The following is a 15,793-nucleotide window of genomic DNA, read 5'->3' on the forward strand; positions in this document are numbered from 1 at the left end:
GTAGGGGCAAGGGGCGGGTCTACTGCAACTTGGGCCGCTTTAAAGCACGATTTTCCCCGGCCATTTTCCGAGTTGCAGAATCTTTAAGCTGCCCTCGCTGGCAGACAAATTAGATCAAAGTCGAGTCAGTTGCTTTTCGCTATCTCTGTGTTTTCCCTCGCTTTTCCCACGCTTTTCCCGCGCGCTTTCCCTCTCTGACTTTGGCAAGCATAGCGGGCTTTGACAATTTATGGGGCCGGCAAGCGTTGCCAAAAACGGGACAGTTATGCCGTTTGAGATAATTGCATTTTATTGCCTTTTATGCACTGCACTTAATGCCGCGGCGAAAAGGAATTCTTTAAGTTGGCCATTTGTTCCGGCCCCGATATCTCTGTATCTCTGCAAACGCTGCACTTTTATAGTCCTGTCCCATCTAAGGGCGTGAAATTGTTTAAAGCGATGGCAAGTAAAGTAAACTTTTGTCCGACAAAGTTTTTCCAGCACCGCGTTGTGCTGAAAGATCGTTGCGAAAAGTTGAAAACACTCTTTGTGTCCCGTTTACAGCACTCGATCCTTATCGAGCATGGCTAAAAACGTTTGGCAAATTGTCGCCATAAATAATAAATATTAACAAAAGCCGGCGATATCATAGAGCCATGCCAAATTGCCAAAGCCGGCGGAAAAAAATGCTGGCAATTTTCATTACATTTTTTTTCCTGTTTCCCTTTCATAATGGCGAATATTAAGCAAAGTTAATAGATTGGATTAGCTGAATCTGATTTTCAAACTACCAGGACTTGCCAGAACGCTGACGTAAGTCGTGTTATCTGCGCCATGAAAATTAGACGGCATAAGCACTTTATATGGCTAAGGACGACTTACAGAAGTTGTGCCAAATCCTGGGAGTCACGTAAGCGCCGCCAGGATTGCAACTCCGACTGCAACGGCGGCTAATTGGAGCTGGCTCAAAGGAAAAAATGTTATGGCACCTACTGCACGTGATGGCGGAAGGAACTCATTAGCAAAACTTTGGATGGGAATCGCTTTAATTGCAGTTATTAAATGCGGCATATCAATGAATTAGTTGGAAATGCATAATGCTTGTTTGAATATCCTTTCTGGTTCGGGGCGGGGCACTCAATCAAATTGAAATCCAAAGGACCGATTAATCGTGAATAATTAAAGCCCAAGAAGAACAATATATGCCCAGCAGCTACATGGCTGTCTAATAAGAAGCCAAACTCTAGACAGACTCTAGACAAACTGACAGCCAGTCAATAAGGCTAATACGACAATACACTGGCTGTCGCCCGAGATGCTGAACCAAGAAACTTGAGTGCATTTGCACAAATTGAAAGCTGTCTAAGATTCTGGCCTACTACCTGCCAAAATATCTCAAGACTTTGCCCATATCACACTGCGCCTTTTGTGGCTAATTATGTCATTTATTTGGTTGAGATGTCACTTGTTCCTTGCCTTGGTTGTCTGACATTTCTGTCAACTATTTGGGTTGCATATCTGGAGCGCCATCGAAACACTTGCCACAATCAAATATTCATTACGATATCCAGCTATCAATCAACTGGGAGAATCTCCTAAAAAAAGGAAAGTCTGGCAGTCGCGTAACTTTGTCGGCATTTAAATATGCCATGAGACAGGGGCTCGTACACATGTTTAACCTAATGAATTTGCATACGAGAGCAGCGGAGGGTCGCCCGGGGTTCCCGCGGGACTTGTAGATCAAAAGCGGAGTTTTACCATTCCAAATCAGGGGTGTTTCACATGTGCCACCCACTCCACTCCATATGCCGATTGGCATGGCGACATACATTCATTAACCGTACTGTCAACCTTATTTATATTTTTCCCCCTAGACAAGGACACATGCGACAAATTGGATGCCCTAGTAGGGTATTTCTTTCAGCTGGCTAAAAATCTCAGATTAAAGAACATTTAGGTGTTGACTTTAGTGCTGAACAAAGGTTCTTTCTGTAGATTTCCCTCGTTTATCTCCTTGTTTTTACTGACCAGGGCAAAGAATATTCGCATTCCCTGCTATAATTATTAAACAATAAAAACAATAAACTGCCACGACACCAGAAAGACAACGGGGAGAAAAAAGAAGAGAAATGAAAACTCAAAGTAAATGCTCGTTTTAAGAGCTGCCAAGGTGCGCAAAAGTTTTATCTCCCGTTGCGTTTTCCCCGACCTTTTTCCACCAGTAAACTGTGACCACCACCAGCAGGGAAAACATCAAAAGAGTCTTGAGCTGGGGAGGATGAGGATGAGGATGGGGATTCCCGGGCGGACAAAAGCACCGCCAAGTGCACTTTGTAAGGAGAGCTGTAAAACGGGCCGCATAAAAGAAAGTGCAGAAAGGGTTTGTCGAGCGATAAGCAGAATTTATTTGTCTGCGGGTATTGACAAGCGACAAGTGGGGTCGAGTGAAATGTCCGAGGGATGGAGAGATGGAGTTGAAGAAGATTGGATGCCATCCGGATAGCCAGTCTCCAGAAATGTGTACTGCCCACTGGCGCCCGAACAGGGACCGCGTCGCTGATTAGCGCTCGAGTAGGGACCCCCACTTAAAATTCCTAGCGACGCATCGATAATTTATTATGCAACTCTGTTTGGCGGACCTTTTGCCTAGGCATTTCGTGCCAATAAAAGATTTACGCAGCCTGAATTTTAAATGCCCGCCCCAAAATGCTCAGTAGACAGCAATCCGAATCCGAAACGTAGAGCCAACCCGAAGCGAAACTCGGCAATACACCTGGGAATTTTGTTAATTACGCTGAATAAATGCAGGAAATGCCGAATAGTCGAATCAAAAGAACGAGAGAGTTGGGGAATTAGATGTCCTTGCTGGCAGATAGGATGGCAGTTTTAGCAGGCTCATAACTCAAAACTGGATAATAATCGAGAGGCAATCTGAATTCGAAATACGGCCTCAGCAATTGCGCAGGACGTGTGGATTTATATATTTTTTATTATTCTACTTATGTTTTTTCCCACCCCATCTCGTTAAAAATATCCACTCATAGACCCATATAAAAATTCCTTTTGAGCCTTATTAAAAAATTCCTGGCCTGTCAGCAGCAGGCCGCTTTAAGCGGGTCGAGGAGAATGTAGGGGGTTACTTCTGGGCCGACTTCCCTTTCTGGTTCCAATGGGGCTATGGGTACGCATAAAGAAATCAATCAGGCGGCACAATGCAGGCGAGCTACCAAGCGATAAGTCGCTCAAAATGACTCGACGAACTCGGGGTTTAATGGTCCGTGAAACGTGAAACACTTTTAGCTATCTTTTGGGGGCGCCAGGGGGCACGGCTTCTGTGGCTTTTTAAATTCACAAACTCACATGTAAATGGCTGCTAATGTTCGGCTAAATCGTATACCTCCTCCCTAAGAACTTTCTCCTAGTTTTTCGGGGGGCCTTGAATTATGCATTTTAATTTCGGGCCAGCCCGTCATAGCCACGGACATGGAACATTTATTACTCGACTTTGGCTTTGCCTCTGCCTTTGGCTATTTTCAACACTTTAATTTAACTTTCGGGCACTGCATTTCCTTCTTGGCCATTTCTTTTCCCCAGCCCCAAGATGGCCGACAAGCCGTCGTGTGGATGGGAAACGAAAGTCTGGTGGGTGGCTGGGGGGCGCTTGCCTTTGTAATGGACATGTTAGACGATGGCAAAAATGATATATGACTTTTTCATTTCCTTAATGAAATTAACTTTCCCAGTTTGGGCCGTCTTCGTTTTCGTTTTCGTCTTTCGTTCTGGTCCTTACATTATAATGCGTTGATTTTTGATGTGGCAACAATTCATTTTGGCTCATTAGTCGGGGCCAGCAGGCTGCCATCCATATATCATTATCTCACTGCTGGCAATCTCGGCATATGCAGTCGGGCTTTAATGGAGCGGGCTAAAAGCATTTCGCTTCCAGCTGACGACCATCCCCAATTAAACTGAGCCGAACGAAGCTCGGCGAAGGGCTTAAGCCGATGTACAATAATTTTAACTTAGCAGCCGGGAGGAGCTTCCGTCCAGGTTTAAGCTTCCTCCAAGCGGCCCCCTTTCCATCGTCCTTGCAGGACTCGATTTCATAGATTATGCGGCTTATGACTGGCCCCGGTAAATGGCCAACCCATGTAAGTTCCTGTTGGCAATCTGTGAGTATCTGTGTTGGGGCTTTTGTGCGGGTGTATACGGGTTTGTACCTATGTATGTGAACCGCTGCTGACGGTGAGCAATGGGTTGTCTTAAGCCATAACTCTGCGTTAAGAGTTGCACTTTAATTATTTGTACTCGCCGGAGCGTGACCTTAAACCGAAAAGAGGCCCAATTAAACCCCAAGTTGGCCGCATATTAATTGAGTCGCTGGCTATGCTAAAATTCATAAATATTCCAGCTGCAAAATGGCTAAATAATGATAACTTGTATTCCCTGGCTGAAGAGAAACAGATAATGGGCCTGATGAGGGGAGTGGCTTCTTACAGAAACATTTTGACTAACCAATAAAGTTAACCAATGAAGTTTCGAAACTTGCGGTTAAATTGTAAAAGACCAATTTCTCAATGTCATGTTAATTGTTCTCATTGACCTAAATTGCTTAAATAGATCATTTGTTAATTGCTAATTTCTCAAAGGCTTGTTTTTTTTTTGTTTGATTAAAATCTTTTAACTTAAGGTTAAATTTGTCAGTCTACAAAACGAAACTGACAACAAAAAATTGTACATTGGAATTAAAAACTAAATCGTCTGAAAGCAGATTCTTTAAATATTAAATCTCGTTGAAAGAACCGAAATTGTCCTTCAAAACAAAACAAGTTCATGTTAACTGCCTCTGGCAGATAACAAACTAGAATATTAACATGACTTTGAGAAATCGGCCCTAATAGATAAAAACAATTTCTAAAAACAACCAACCCGTTCAAGTTAATCCTTAATCCTTAGATGGTCATAATACAACTAAAAGGTATTTAAATCAAAGCGATATTCATAAAATTAGTTATCCCTGACAGCTGGCTTTTTTAAATATTTAAGGCCACCCACTTAATCCGCATTGTGGTTAGCCAATTAACCCGCGGTTTCAAGTGTTTGGTCCCATTGTGCGTCTGGCGTAAAAAACGAGCCATTTATTTAATTGAAAATTGTCTCCGCTGTCAGCGGCAGTGGCAGCGGAGGAAAAGCAGAAAACCAGCAGCCAGAAGGAAAAGCGAGAAAAGCAGAAGGGAGCAGCAGACTGTCGGCTCCTCCAGCGAAAAGAACTGAAGTGAAGTGCAGTGCATGGGCCACGGCCACTTGAGAACCCAATGCAGCTGCAGTTTTTCAACGCGACCCAGGAAAGAAATAGGAAAAAAGAACCCAAGATCTTGAGAGAACTCTTAACTATTAGTTGTTTAGACCCGTCTGCTGGGGACAGGGTTCCTCGAAACGAAACCGGAAGGGCTGAGGATGAGTTGGTCGCACGTGGGCTGCTTCATTATACCCGGAAGTAATCATAAATTCCGCTCGCATCCCGGCAGTTGGACAAAACGGAATAATATTTCGCCCAGTGTGTCAGTCAGTCAGTAAGTGGTAGTCGGCAGTCAGGAGTTCGTAAGCCAGTTCGCCTGGCAAATATGTATGGCTACCTTTTCGCCCCAGATGCCCCCGATCCCGAACAGAACTGTCAGGGCTATGGAGTGGAGCATAGTGGGGAAGGCGCATCGTGTTGCTAATTTATGGCCGAGGAAATGAAAGTGATAGAGCTGAAAGCAGCAGCCACCGGTCGAGTGAGTGGCTCTGGGCCATGGTTAACATGGGGGCCACCCACTCCTCCAATTGGCCAGCCGGGGTTGGGTTGGCTCCGAAGGGAAAGTGTGACGCTTGACAACTGAAGACAGTGACAAATTAGCCCGGCGCGTGGTCGGTGCGCAATTTGCATAATGAGCCTTTGACAAAGATGTGTGGCCACAGCACTAGCGGCGCTCTATTTATGACTCCGCTCCGATTTCAGTCAGGTTCATGGCAATAAAGCTCCAAAGGCACGAGCGGTGCAAATGAATACGTCACCTTATGGCCTTTTTTGGAGAGTGAGAGGTCGTGGCCAAAAGGCGAAAGCTATCATCCTACGCACCAAACTTTCCCTGGCTAAAAAGTATTTTCACGTCGAACCAAAAAAAAAGAAAGGAAAACTCACTGCTTGCAGCTCGTTTTCTTCCTTTTTCACTTTCCTTCCTTTTTACATCTCTTTTTTTTGCACTTTTGAATGCCAAGTAGCAGGAAACGAGCAACGAAATGTGCTACGGCCTAGAAATTTTTATTGAATGCCTGCAGGTTTTATTGATGTCGTTTAAAGTCGCTCAAGTTGCGCTGGGCCTCGTAAAGATGTCAGCCAAATTACATAGTCAAAAAGAGTTGTTTCCTTTGGATGGTGGCTATGAAATAAAACCGAAACGAAACGCAACTCTTTTTGCCATTTATTGTGCCCATGGATATTGTGCAGTTAACCCTACCAACTTATCTCATGAGCATTTGGCTTTTATGTCACTTCAGGACTTGGAAATTGCTGGGAAATGATTGAAAAGTAGTTGCCATTCGGATTTACTGCATTCTCAATCATTTTTGTTGCGCCAAAGGAAGGTATGCAAACATTTGCCCCCAGAGAGAGAGAGATAGAGAAATCAAACTTCAATAGACTGCCGACCACAGGGCGTATAAGCAATATTCGCCTGAATTTCATTTATTAAAATTTCAATATTAGGTTCCTTAACGAAAAAGGGGCAGGGGGCAAAAACATAATTACACACGGCAATTGGCAGAAAGATTAAGACCCTTTCTGGGAAACCCAGCTGGGATCCTTTTTGGCTAACCAATTTTCGACTGCGGTTTTGCTTCGATTCTGATTCTGATTCTGACTATTGGCTGCTGGACAGGAGCTTTGCTCCACTCCGTGAGATTCGTGTAATCATTTGGCAATCACAATCAACTTGTTTGCTATCGAAAAAACCAATTATTGACCCGGCTACATGACCACGTAACGTGCAAACAATTGCGGCCATGTTCGAACTTGGCCAACACCGGACACCAGAAGACAGAATGTTGAGGCTTTCCCTGCCCCTTTTCTCTCCGGCTTTCTATTTTCTCTTCTTTTTTTTTTGTCGGTTTCAGTTGGCAGCTGCCAGGGAAATGTGCTACCCATGTTGGGATTATTTATTTATAGGCCGGGGTGGCTGTATGAAAACTTGGCAGATTTTTGCTCATTTTACTCATTTGGTTTTGTCAACATTTCGTACATAGTTTTCTGCAAGAGGGTGCGAGTCCATGGCCATAAATTTTCCACACTGCCAAAAGTTTTGACACATTTGTTGCTGCTGCTGCTGCTGCTGGTGTTGGAATTCAGTTAATACATTTAAAAATATTTTCACCCCCAAGAACTGAGAAGTTTTAATGCTCAGCAAATTTGTTTGACAAGTGCTCCACTTGGGTTTGCTGTCCAAAAGAAATAGTGTAAATGGGGCTATTAAGGTCTTTGGTTAACAGGTGAGTACCCAATAAATACGGGAAAATAGTAAGCCCTGATTGACTGGCCAGAAATTAACTGTCTTGGCCTGAACAACTCAACCCGAATTCCCGAAAGTAATTGCAGTGATTGACCTCAGCACCGCAATTGCGGCGGAGACTGAAGCAGGATTTTCCCGGCTTTTTCTGGCCGCAAGCCGCAGTCAAATCAGCGTCTGAATGCCAGGGAATTCAACCAGTTTCTCAGTCATTCAACCAGTCAGTCAGTCATTCAGTCATTTCCCCCTTTTTTTTTTGAATGGAGAGCCACAAATTGGCTTGGGGCGCCTTTAAGTCTTAAATGACTCAGAAAGAGGTCCATAAAATGGAGATCCCGCCAAACAAAGCACACTTAAAGAGTTTAATAAACCGACTGGCAAACACCTCGGCACTCTCATAAACCACACATCAAAAGCAATGAGCTTATGATAATTTAATTCCACGCCATAACCCTTAAATACTTTTTCGGTTGGGGGCCCTATCATTTGTCGCTTAGTATTTTCACATGACAGTCGCGTTAATTATATGCAAACACAAACAAAAACGGGCGCGGCCTAATCCCCAGATGGTTATCACTAGGCAGGCCGACAAATTAGCCCCGCCAGATGCTGCGGATCCCGATGATGAACTCGGCGTTAAAACATCCAACCGATGGCTCAGCTCATATTTTTCTTGGCTGGGCTTATTAATTTATTAAGTCGCGCTAACTTTTTGTGGCAGACAGACGGAGGGCTTAAGTTTTCAGCCAACAAACAAACAAAACTACAAAAATAATTGGCCAAAAGTTGGCAAGAAGCCGGAAAAAATAAAAGGAAAATTCTCGGAAAAGCCTCTTTGCCAGCGGCATTTTCGCTTCAATGTCGCTTAATGTCACCAAACTGCGGGGCTTAATTATGCAGTATCACATATATATATGTTCTATATATATATAAGTAATTTTTAGCTTAGCCAGTTTATGGTTACTTGAAAATTCAAAAGTTTTCCAGGAAATGAAAGTTGGCGCAATCGTGCAGAAAAGTTCAGAGTGGGCAAAACAAAGGGGCAAAAAATGAGGAAAGGCGGAAAAGGAAAGGCCAGGGAAAAACTTTCTTTGGGGGCGTGACACAACTAAATGCATTAACATTTTTATACATATATATGGATATATATATTTTGTTAGCTGCCTCTGGCTGCACTTTAATCTCATTAAGAGGAGCGCCGAGCAAATTATTGATTATGTCGTTAATAAATATTGACTCGCCACTCAGTACGGGCTATTAAATGCAATTTAATGAAAGCCGCCCATGCGGCGTGTACGTAATTTGATAGAGCAGTTAATTTAATCGATTTCTGCACTGTTTTCAATCAAATGGAAATGGAATCCAGAAAGAAATCGCAACGGAAACTGCGGCGGTGGGCTCATAAATATTCATGGTTACTGTTATGGCTGTTATTATTTATATTTTTTTTTAGCCCCGATTGCCAAGCAACTAATTAACATGGGCAATCCCTTTGCTTTTCACTTAAAGCATTAAAGTGTTAATGAGGTAATCTTTTGGCAACCCGAGCGTAAAGGACTTTTCCTCCATACCCTGACAATAAATAGCTTTGTTCGTACTTCATTAGATTCGTGTCGTTCGCAATCAATGTCCTTTGTGCCACACTAAAAGCAGCAGCTCCCCCAGTTCGGAATTCCTTCGGTTTTGGTGACGAAAATTAACTTAGTCACACATGGAATCTGGCAAATTTTAATGCTAATTTCGTTAGGCTGACGACACATTAAGGCGACGAAGTCTAAGCCAATAATAGTATTCCCCATCTTGAGAGCCATTAATGCTGCGTGATCTAGACGACTAAATGCAGTGCCTAAGTGGCAGTTGCATTAAAACCTGATTTGGCATACGGAATCAAAGCGGGCGACATTAATCACGAATTTATGAGACATTTCCGAGGCGGCAGTATTTGCATATTTAGACATAAACCTTGAAGGAGCTCTTGAAACTTGCCACTGCCACAGGATCTTGAGCTGGAGATGGTGCCCCGGAGCCTGAGTGTTGCCACATGCATCAAACATGACTCACAAATGCATTCGCCTGGCACGCCGTTCGCCATTAAATGACAGCCACTTAAAGCCTTGAAAACGGGTAGAGATTTCTCTGCCTCAAGGCTTCAAAGTCTAAAAGTGCATTGAAGTGCTGGTTCTTTTCTGCCTTTAAGAGGGCTTTTCTCTCGAGAAACTTGCCTCTCAATTAATGGAAAACTTTAAGTGCAAACCTCCCAACGACTTGATTGAAGTTGCCTCTTTCTTAGGTGGCAGTGTTTGATTAGGCTACAGTAACAGAAACTAAGCAAAAACCCATCAGTTCAGTTGGCCAAAAGTTTTGTCAATTAAAATATGAAAAATACGCCAGTCCGAAGATGGAGATTTAGATGGAGCTGGACAAACAGAGTCCACTGAGCCCCAGTGCCAACTAATAAAAAGTTTTGGCTGCCAAGTCGCAAAATGACATTGCAAGTAATATTTTGGCTATATTTGGCCCAACTTTCACTTGCAACTGTTGCCACTCACCGAGGCAGCAGGACGAAAACGGACGAAAAAGGACGAAAAGGACGCATTTGCATGCGCCCAGAGTGCCAGAAACTTTTATAATTAATAAATTATTTATGAAGAACGAATGGAAAGGAGCGGCCAAGGCGGGGCCAAAAGAAAACAGGAACTACCGACTGCAATTCACTTCATTTTAAATAATGAAAAATTGCTTTGCTTTGCTTTTGCTCTTGGCCAGCGTCATAAATAAACAAGGACGAGCAGGACGAACAGGACGAGAAGTTTGGCACAAAAGCGAAGGAGCCAAGTGCAATTTTGCAACACAGCTAAGAGTTCATCGAATGGTCCATTCAATGATCCACAACAGATCAGGGCCGCCAGTGGAGCAGAAATACCAGGAGGTCCTCGCTAATCCATGCGGAATTTTGCGAATCGCCCAGGGCGCAAATTAATAACAAAAAGCCCAAGCCCAAACTGAAGCAAATGCCCAGGGCCTCGCGAAAATCGTACAATTTGTTAGACGTTTGGCATTTGAATTGATTGAAAGCCCAGGCGAGTGAGCGATGCGATGCGGAACGTGAATGGAAATCGGCGGAGGAATCGGCGGAATCGGGAGGCATTCAATATCAATTCCCCGAATTTATAGCGCGCCAAAAAGCGAGCGCAGTAAATTGAAGTTTCGAATGTGTGGCTACAAGTGAGGCGGTTGCCATGGCCAAGAATCCTCAATGCCTCAGTGCATTTGATCATTTTTACATTTTTACAACTTTCTGATTGGATTGCGATTGCCGTCATCGAGCTCAAAGGTGGCTCTAAACCTAATCAGCTGCCTGAGAGCTCATCTCTCGGAACTGGAAAGTTTCAAAGTCAATGCAAGTTAGAGTGGCATTCACTTGGGTGTAAAGTTACTGGCTTTGCTATTGGCATCTAGCTTCAAACCATTTATTTTGTAGGATTCAAGAAAAATATTCTTAAATTAAATATGTCATGAAAATATTCCCCAAGTATATAGGGCTTTTTTTTTTAAATATTTCTCAGAGATAAAAAATATTTGTATTTCCTTTTCAAGCCAACAGATCAAGTGGTATAAACTATTTTTTCAAGTTAACCACCTGAAAAACATTTCCCATTTAAGTAATTTTCTTAGTAAACCTTAAATATTATAATTATTCTTATTAACATTTTAAATTGGTAAAAGCTTGTACCTATTTTTTACAGCATAAATTATCTGTGTTAAATTTAAGTATTTTATAGTTCTCAAGAAATAAACCGGTTATTGTTTTATACCGAGGAAGTTGTAGAAAAGCTCAGGTGTGGTAGATAGATAGATATCGAAATTGATAGATATTTATTTAGTTGTTGCTTTATTTCCCTAAGGTCCACTCTAATCAAAATGCTTGTGCATATGTTACTTGCTCGCCTTTGTGCTGCTGGGCTGATGAGCAGAGCTGCTGTGCTTTTATCCACTCTGGCACTCTGGCTGCTACCGATATGGGATAAGTGCTTCCTGCCGATGCAATTGCTGCATCTGGCTCTAATGATGCCATAATTGCCTTTGTTCTGCTCGCCAGACTGTAAGTGATACGAGGGCCTCCGCCTCCGCCTCCGAGGCCCCACCTGCTTGGCTTGTCATCGTCATTGTCGAGCAGATAAATGCCGAGTCGTCATAGTGCACATAATTGCCATTGCGGACAAAGCGGTGTCCTTAAAGCGTTTTCCAAAGCGGGGGTATCAGCTTCCAATCACGACGAACGGCCCCCTAAAAATCCAACAAGAATGGTAAGGATTTTTCGGGGGATTTGTATACCAAAGAGGGAGAAAGTAAGGGGTAGAAAAACGAGGAAGCGCCTCAAAATAAAAGTCAAAAGTGTTGCCAAAGCATAAAATGGACGACAGTCCGTGAAATTAAATGCCAGCAGGACATTGAAAGCGAGTCCTGAGTCCTGCCAGTCTCTTTCGCCCCCACACTTTCCAGCGAAAAGCGATTTGTGTGTGTGGCAGCGAGAAATTCACGCACAATTATTTTGCAACGACAAAAGTCATTAAAGTTCCCTTTTGTTATGTGGCAAATGTTTATGTAAAATTTATTTTGTTTCCGCTTTATAAAAGCCCTGCCATGAAGTGCTCAAAATATATATGCTATATATAAAAAACGAGAAAAACAAGGAAACTAGCTGCGAAAACGGCACAGAAAGTTGCATTGTTTATGTTTATGGCTGTTGGCACATGCTTTATTTTTACGCAGATTTATTTATGGCTATTTTTACTGCATACTTTTCAGCTGCTGCCCCAGCCCCAATACCCATTTCCAATGCCAACCTCAATTCCCCAGACAGAGTCCGGCAAAAAAAAAGAAGGGAAATCCTTTTTTCTATTGATTTTCCACAGGCAAGAAGCGATTATTTGTTTTGCATTTTCCACGCCGTCACCCAAATGACCCCAAAACAGCACGTAGCTTCTGGAGTGGGTGGCTTATGGGATCTGGATCTATTCCGATGGCATCTCGAAACACAAATCCCGGACAGACACGCTCCCTTGCGGGCCAACACTTTTGTGCAAATATTTATTGACTACTGCGCCCCTTTTGCATTGAATTATCATACCGCCTGTCATAAGAGATGGGCTGTACTATGCCATGCCACCATGAGAACAATTCCCAGCGCCTATTAACTCATGACAACGGCAACTGATTTCCCAGCGGCCTGTTGCCCACAACTTACACACAAATTCAAATTGCATTTATCTAATTTTGAGCTAAACACGCTGACGCATCCTTGGACTTGGACAACATGGTATCCCCAGAGCGATGGCTTTGTTTCCTGATCCTGTTATAACACCCCCACCTCCAAAAATTCTGGAGTGATGATGGCTTCAAGTGATTATTCAATGCCTTTCGCCTTGGCCAAACATGGGTATTCATTTCATAGCGATTCGAGTGCTGGAATCCCATTGATCAGGACGGGCTTTCAATTTAATAGACGCCACGCTAATGATTCAACGGAATGCATTCACCTTTTGTCTAGTCTGCTCTATACTGCACCATTACACCTGCATCGGCAGATACAGATTCAGAGGATATTCGATAAAGGCCATTGATTTGCATGGTCATGTTTATGGTACAATGGCAAATCCGCGACTCAGCTCAACTTTTGCAGGTCGTGCATTTCAATTGAATCCCGATTCCCGAGCCGGCTTTCAAAGCCGTTCGTCCTTGTTTTTTTTTCTCGTATCTCGTTTATGCTATAGGGTGTGTGTGTGTTCCTGTTTCCTGTCACGGATACCTAACTGGGATGTGGGAGGGATACGAAAAAAAAATAACAAAGGAGCTTTGCAAATTACTTGCCACCAGATGCACAAGCACACACACAACGGGTTAAGAGCAGCTGCTGCCGTCACTTTAAAGCCAATGTACCGTGAAATCGGGCCTGCAACTCAATTACGGGACATAGAATGAACTCCTGCCGATCAGACGGCATTAACATTAACATTCTCATTTGGCTTGCTGCCTCGAAAGGATTTATTTATTTATGCATTATTGAAAAGCATTAAGCATTAAGCATTAAGAGATTAATGCGGCGGTTAACCAAAGCAATTTCATTGCGGGGATTGTTGGGGATTTCTCTGCAGGATCAAAGTCGCCGGAGAAAATACCCTTTAATTTGTACGTATACGCTTTTGGGGTTTTCCATCTTGACTGGGAAAATCTCTGGGAACTTTAGTGTTCTTCATATTTTCTTCATCTGTCTTATCAGTTTCGTTATAAGGTTCTCCTCCAGCTATATTATACGGTAACATCTCTTCGTTCTCAGGATCTTCATCGAAAACTTCCATGGCACAACAGCTTGGAAACCAGCCTCTGATGCCACCTTTCCGTCCTCTGACCTTCTCCTCCTCTGAGATTCCTCTTTCCCCATAAAGCCAGTAGTCCTGAATGCGAGTCACGTGTATGAGATCACCGGGTTGTAGGGCAATGCGAGGATCATCGGTGCAGGGAATCTTGAGGGATACCCAGAGACCCTGGGAAAAGATGGGCACCCAGTGACCCGTGGCAGGACGAATGCATTTGTAGAGACGAGTACGAGCCCGCTTATCCTTCTTCTGCTCCAACTGCTCCCGGGTGAGGGTGTACTGATCACATCCTGGTAAAACTGGCCACGAAATACCATCTCCAGAGGATAGGAAAACCTCGCGCCAGTTAGCTGACCAACCCAGATTGTAGGGGAAAACAAAGGCCTTGATTCGGTTAGCAGGATATGCATTGCGACGAAATACCGCCTTCTTAACAATCCAGCTCTCAATTTCAGTCTGGTTCTTCAATATCACCTTCATTTGCATGTAGAGCAGCTTAATACTGGCCAATCCTGTGCCCGTCATCACTCCCATGGAAAATACACAGGCCATCAGATTTGTGGGTGTCAAATGAACCGTGGCCAAATGATGTAGACCCTGTCTGATATACCATCGTTTTTGTATGCCTTGGATAACGCCGCAGATTATTATAATGCTTCCTTGTATACTGCCTGATAGGAAAAAGAGGAGAAAGTATACGAAGCTGGCCTGATTGGACCAGCCCACACAGTTGTTGATCCAGGGACAATGGTGGTCCATCTTCATCACACAGCGATCGCAACGGCGGCAGTGATGAGTTCTAGGGGCCTTATACCCATTGCATCGATGACAGAACTGCAGGAACTCCGTGTCCGTAACAGTATTGGGATACCACCTCAGCGGAAGGAAGCCAGGACCCACCATCAAGGACTTGATGAAGTAGTAGAGGGTTCCAAAGGTGTGAAACCAGATCAGGCCGTAGTTTATCAAGGATCCTGGACTCTTGACCGGGTTCCACCACATCGAGTTCATATCGATCACAGTCCAGGTCACGATCAGGGTCAGACTCAAAAGAGTGATGGGTCCCCAGTGCAGAAAGCGCCTGAGATCGTCCTTCAAGTCGCAGCTCATTGTTGATAAAGATCGATGCTTAAAAATGCCAACCAGTAAGTACTTTAATTATCCCACTCAGAACTTATTCAGTGAATGAAAATTCCCCGAGTGCTGCCTCTGACATTCCGAATCTTTTGAGTCTCGCATTTAGTGTACTTAACCAGCTCCCAATCGAAAATGCTCCTGGCCAAATGGAGGATTAATTAAATGAACCGGCCACATGTTGTTGTTGCTGGGGCCGCATAATGCCCGCGGTGTTTGTGTGTAATTAAATAAAGCACAACTATTTAAAACTCCGCGGCCATTCCGCGATAATTTATACAACTTATTTAAGGCAACAGGCGGGGCATTTGGCACACTGCCGAGTATAAATTTGCTCTTAAGCCGCAAATGAAAAATATTTTAATCATAAAAAAAAACGTAAATAAATTTAAAAACAATAAAACTGCAAACTGCAGGCCATAAATAAAATGCAGCCTAGTCGTCATTCTGGCAGCCTCACGGCCAGACTTTCGCACATTGCCTGGGTGCTATTATTATTATTAAGAATTAATAGCAATATTTGCTGACGCTGTGTGTGCTGTGGCTTAAAAAACGAAATATACAACCCGATATGCGAGGGCGGCAGTAGCAACAAAGCAACGCACTCGTTCAATTGAATTTAAAATGTGCCATAAATTGCACTGCATTCAATATGCGAGTGTGCGGGCACAAAGAACGGTATTTTGGTATTATTTATGGCGCTGCATATATAACAATAATATTTTGGTAGCGCCAAATTCCTTGCCAAAACATTTACTA

The 15,793-nt window shown here is 43.4% G+C and overlaps 1 protein-coding gene across 1 annotated transcript; it reads right to left on the bottom strand.

Moving 5' to 3' along the window:
* Window positions 1-13,631: 13,631 nt before the first annotated feature.
* LOC119553970 (palmitoyltransferase ZDHHC6) lies at window positions 13,632-15,058 on the bottom strand. Its single transcript, XM_037864674.1, has one exon. The coding sequence runs from the start codon at window positions 15,008-15,010 to the stop codon at window positions 13,706-13,708; it is 1,305 nt and encodes a 434-aa protein (XP_037720602.1). The 5' UTR covers window positions 15,011-15,058; the 3' UTR covers window positions 13,632-13,705.
* Between the last annotated feature and the right edge of the window lie 735 nt (window positions 15,059-15,793).

This window comes from Drosophila subpulchrella, chromosome 3L (assembly GCF_014743375.2).
Source record: "Drosophila subpulchrella strain 33 F10 #4 breed RU33 chromosome 3L, RU_Dsub_v1.1 Primary Assembly, whole genome shotgun sequence".
NCBI classification, from domain to species: domain Eukaryota; kingdom Metazoa; phylum Arthropoda; class Insecta; order Diptera; family Drosophilidae; genus Drosophila; species Drosophila subpulchrella.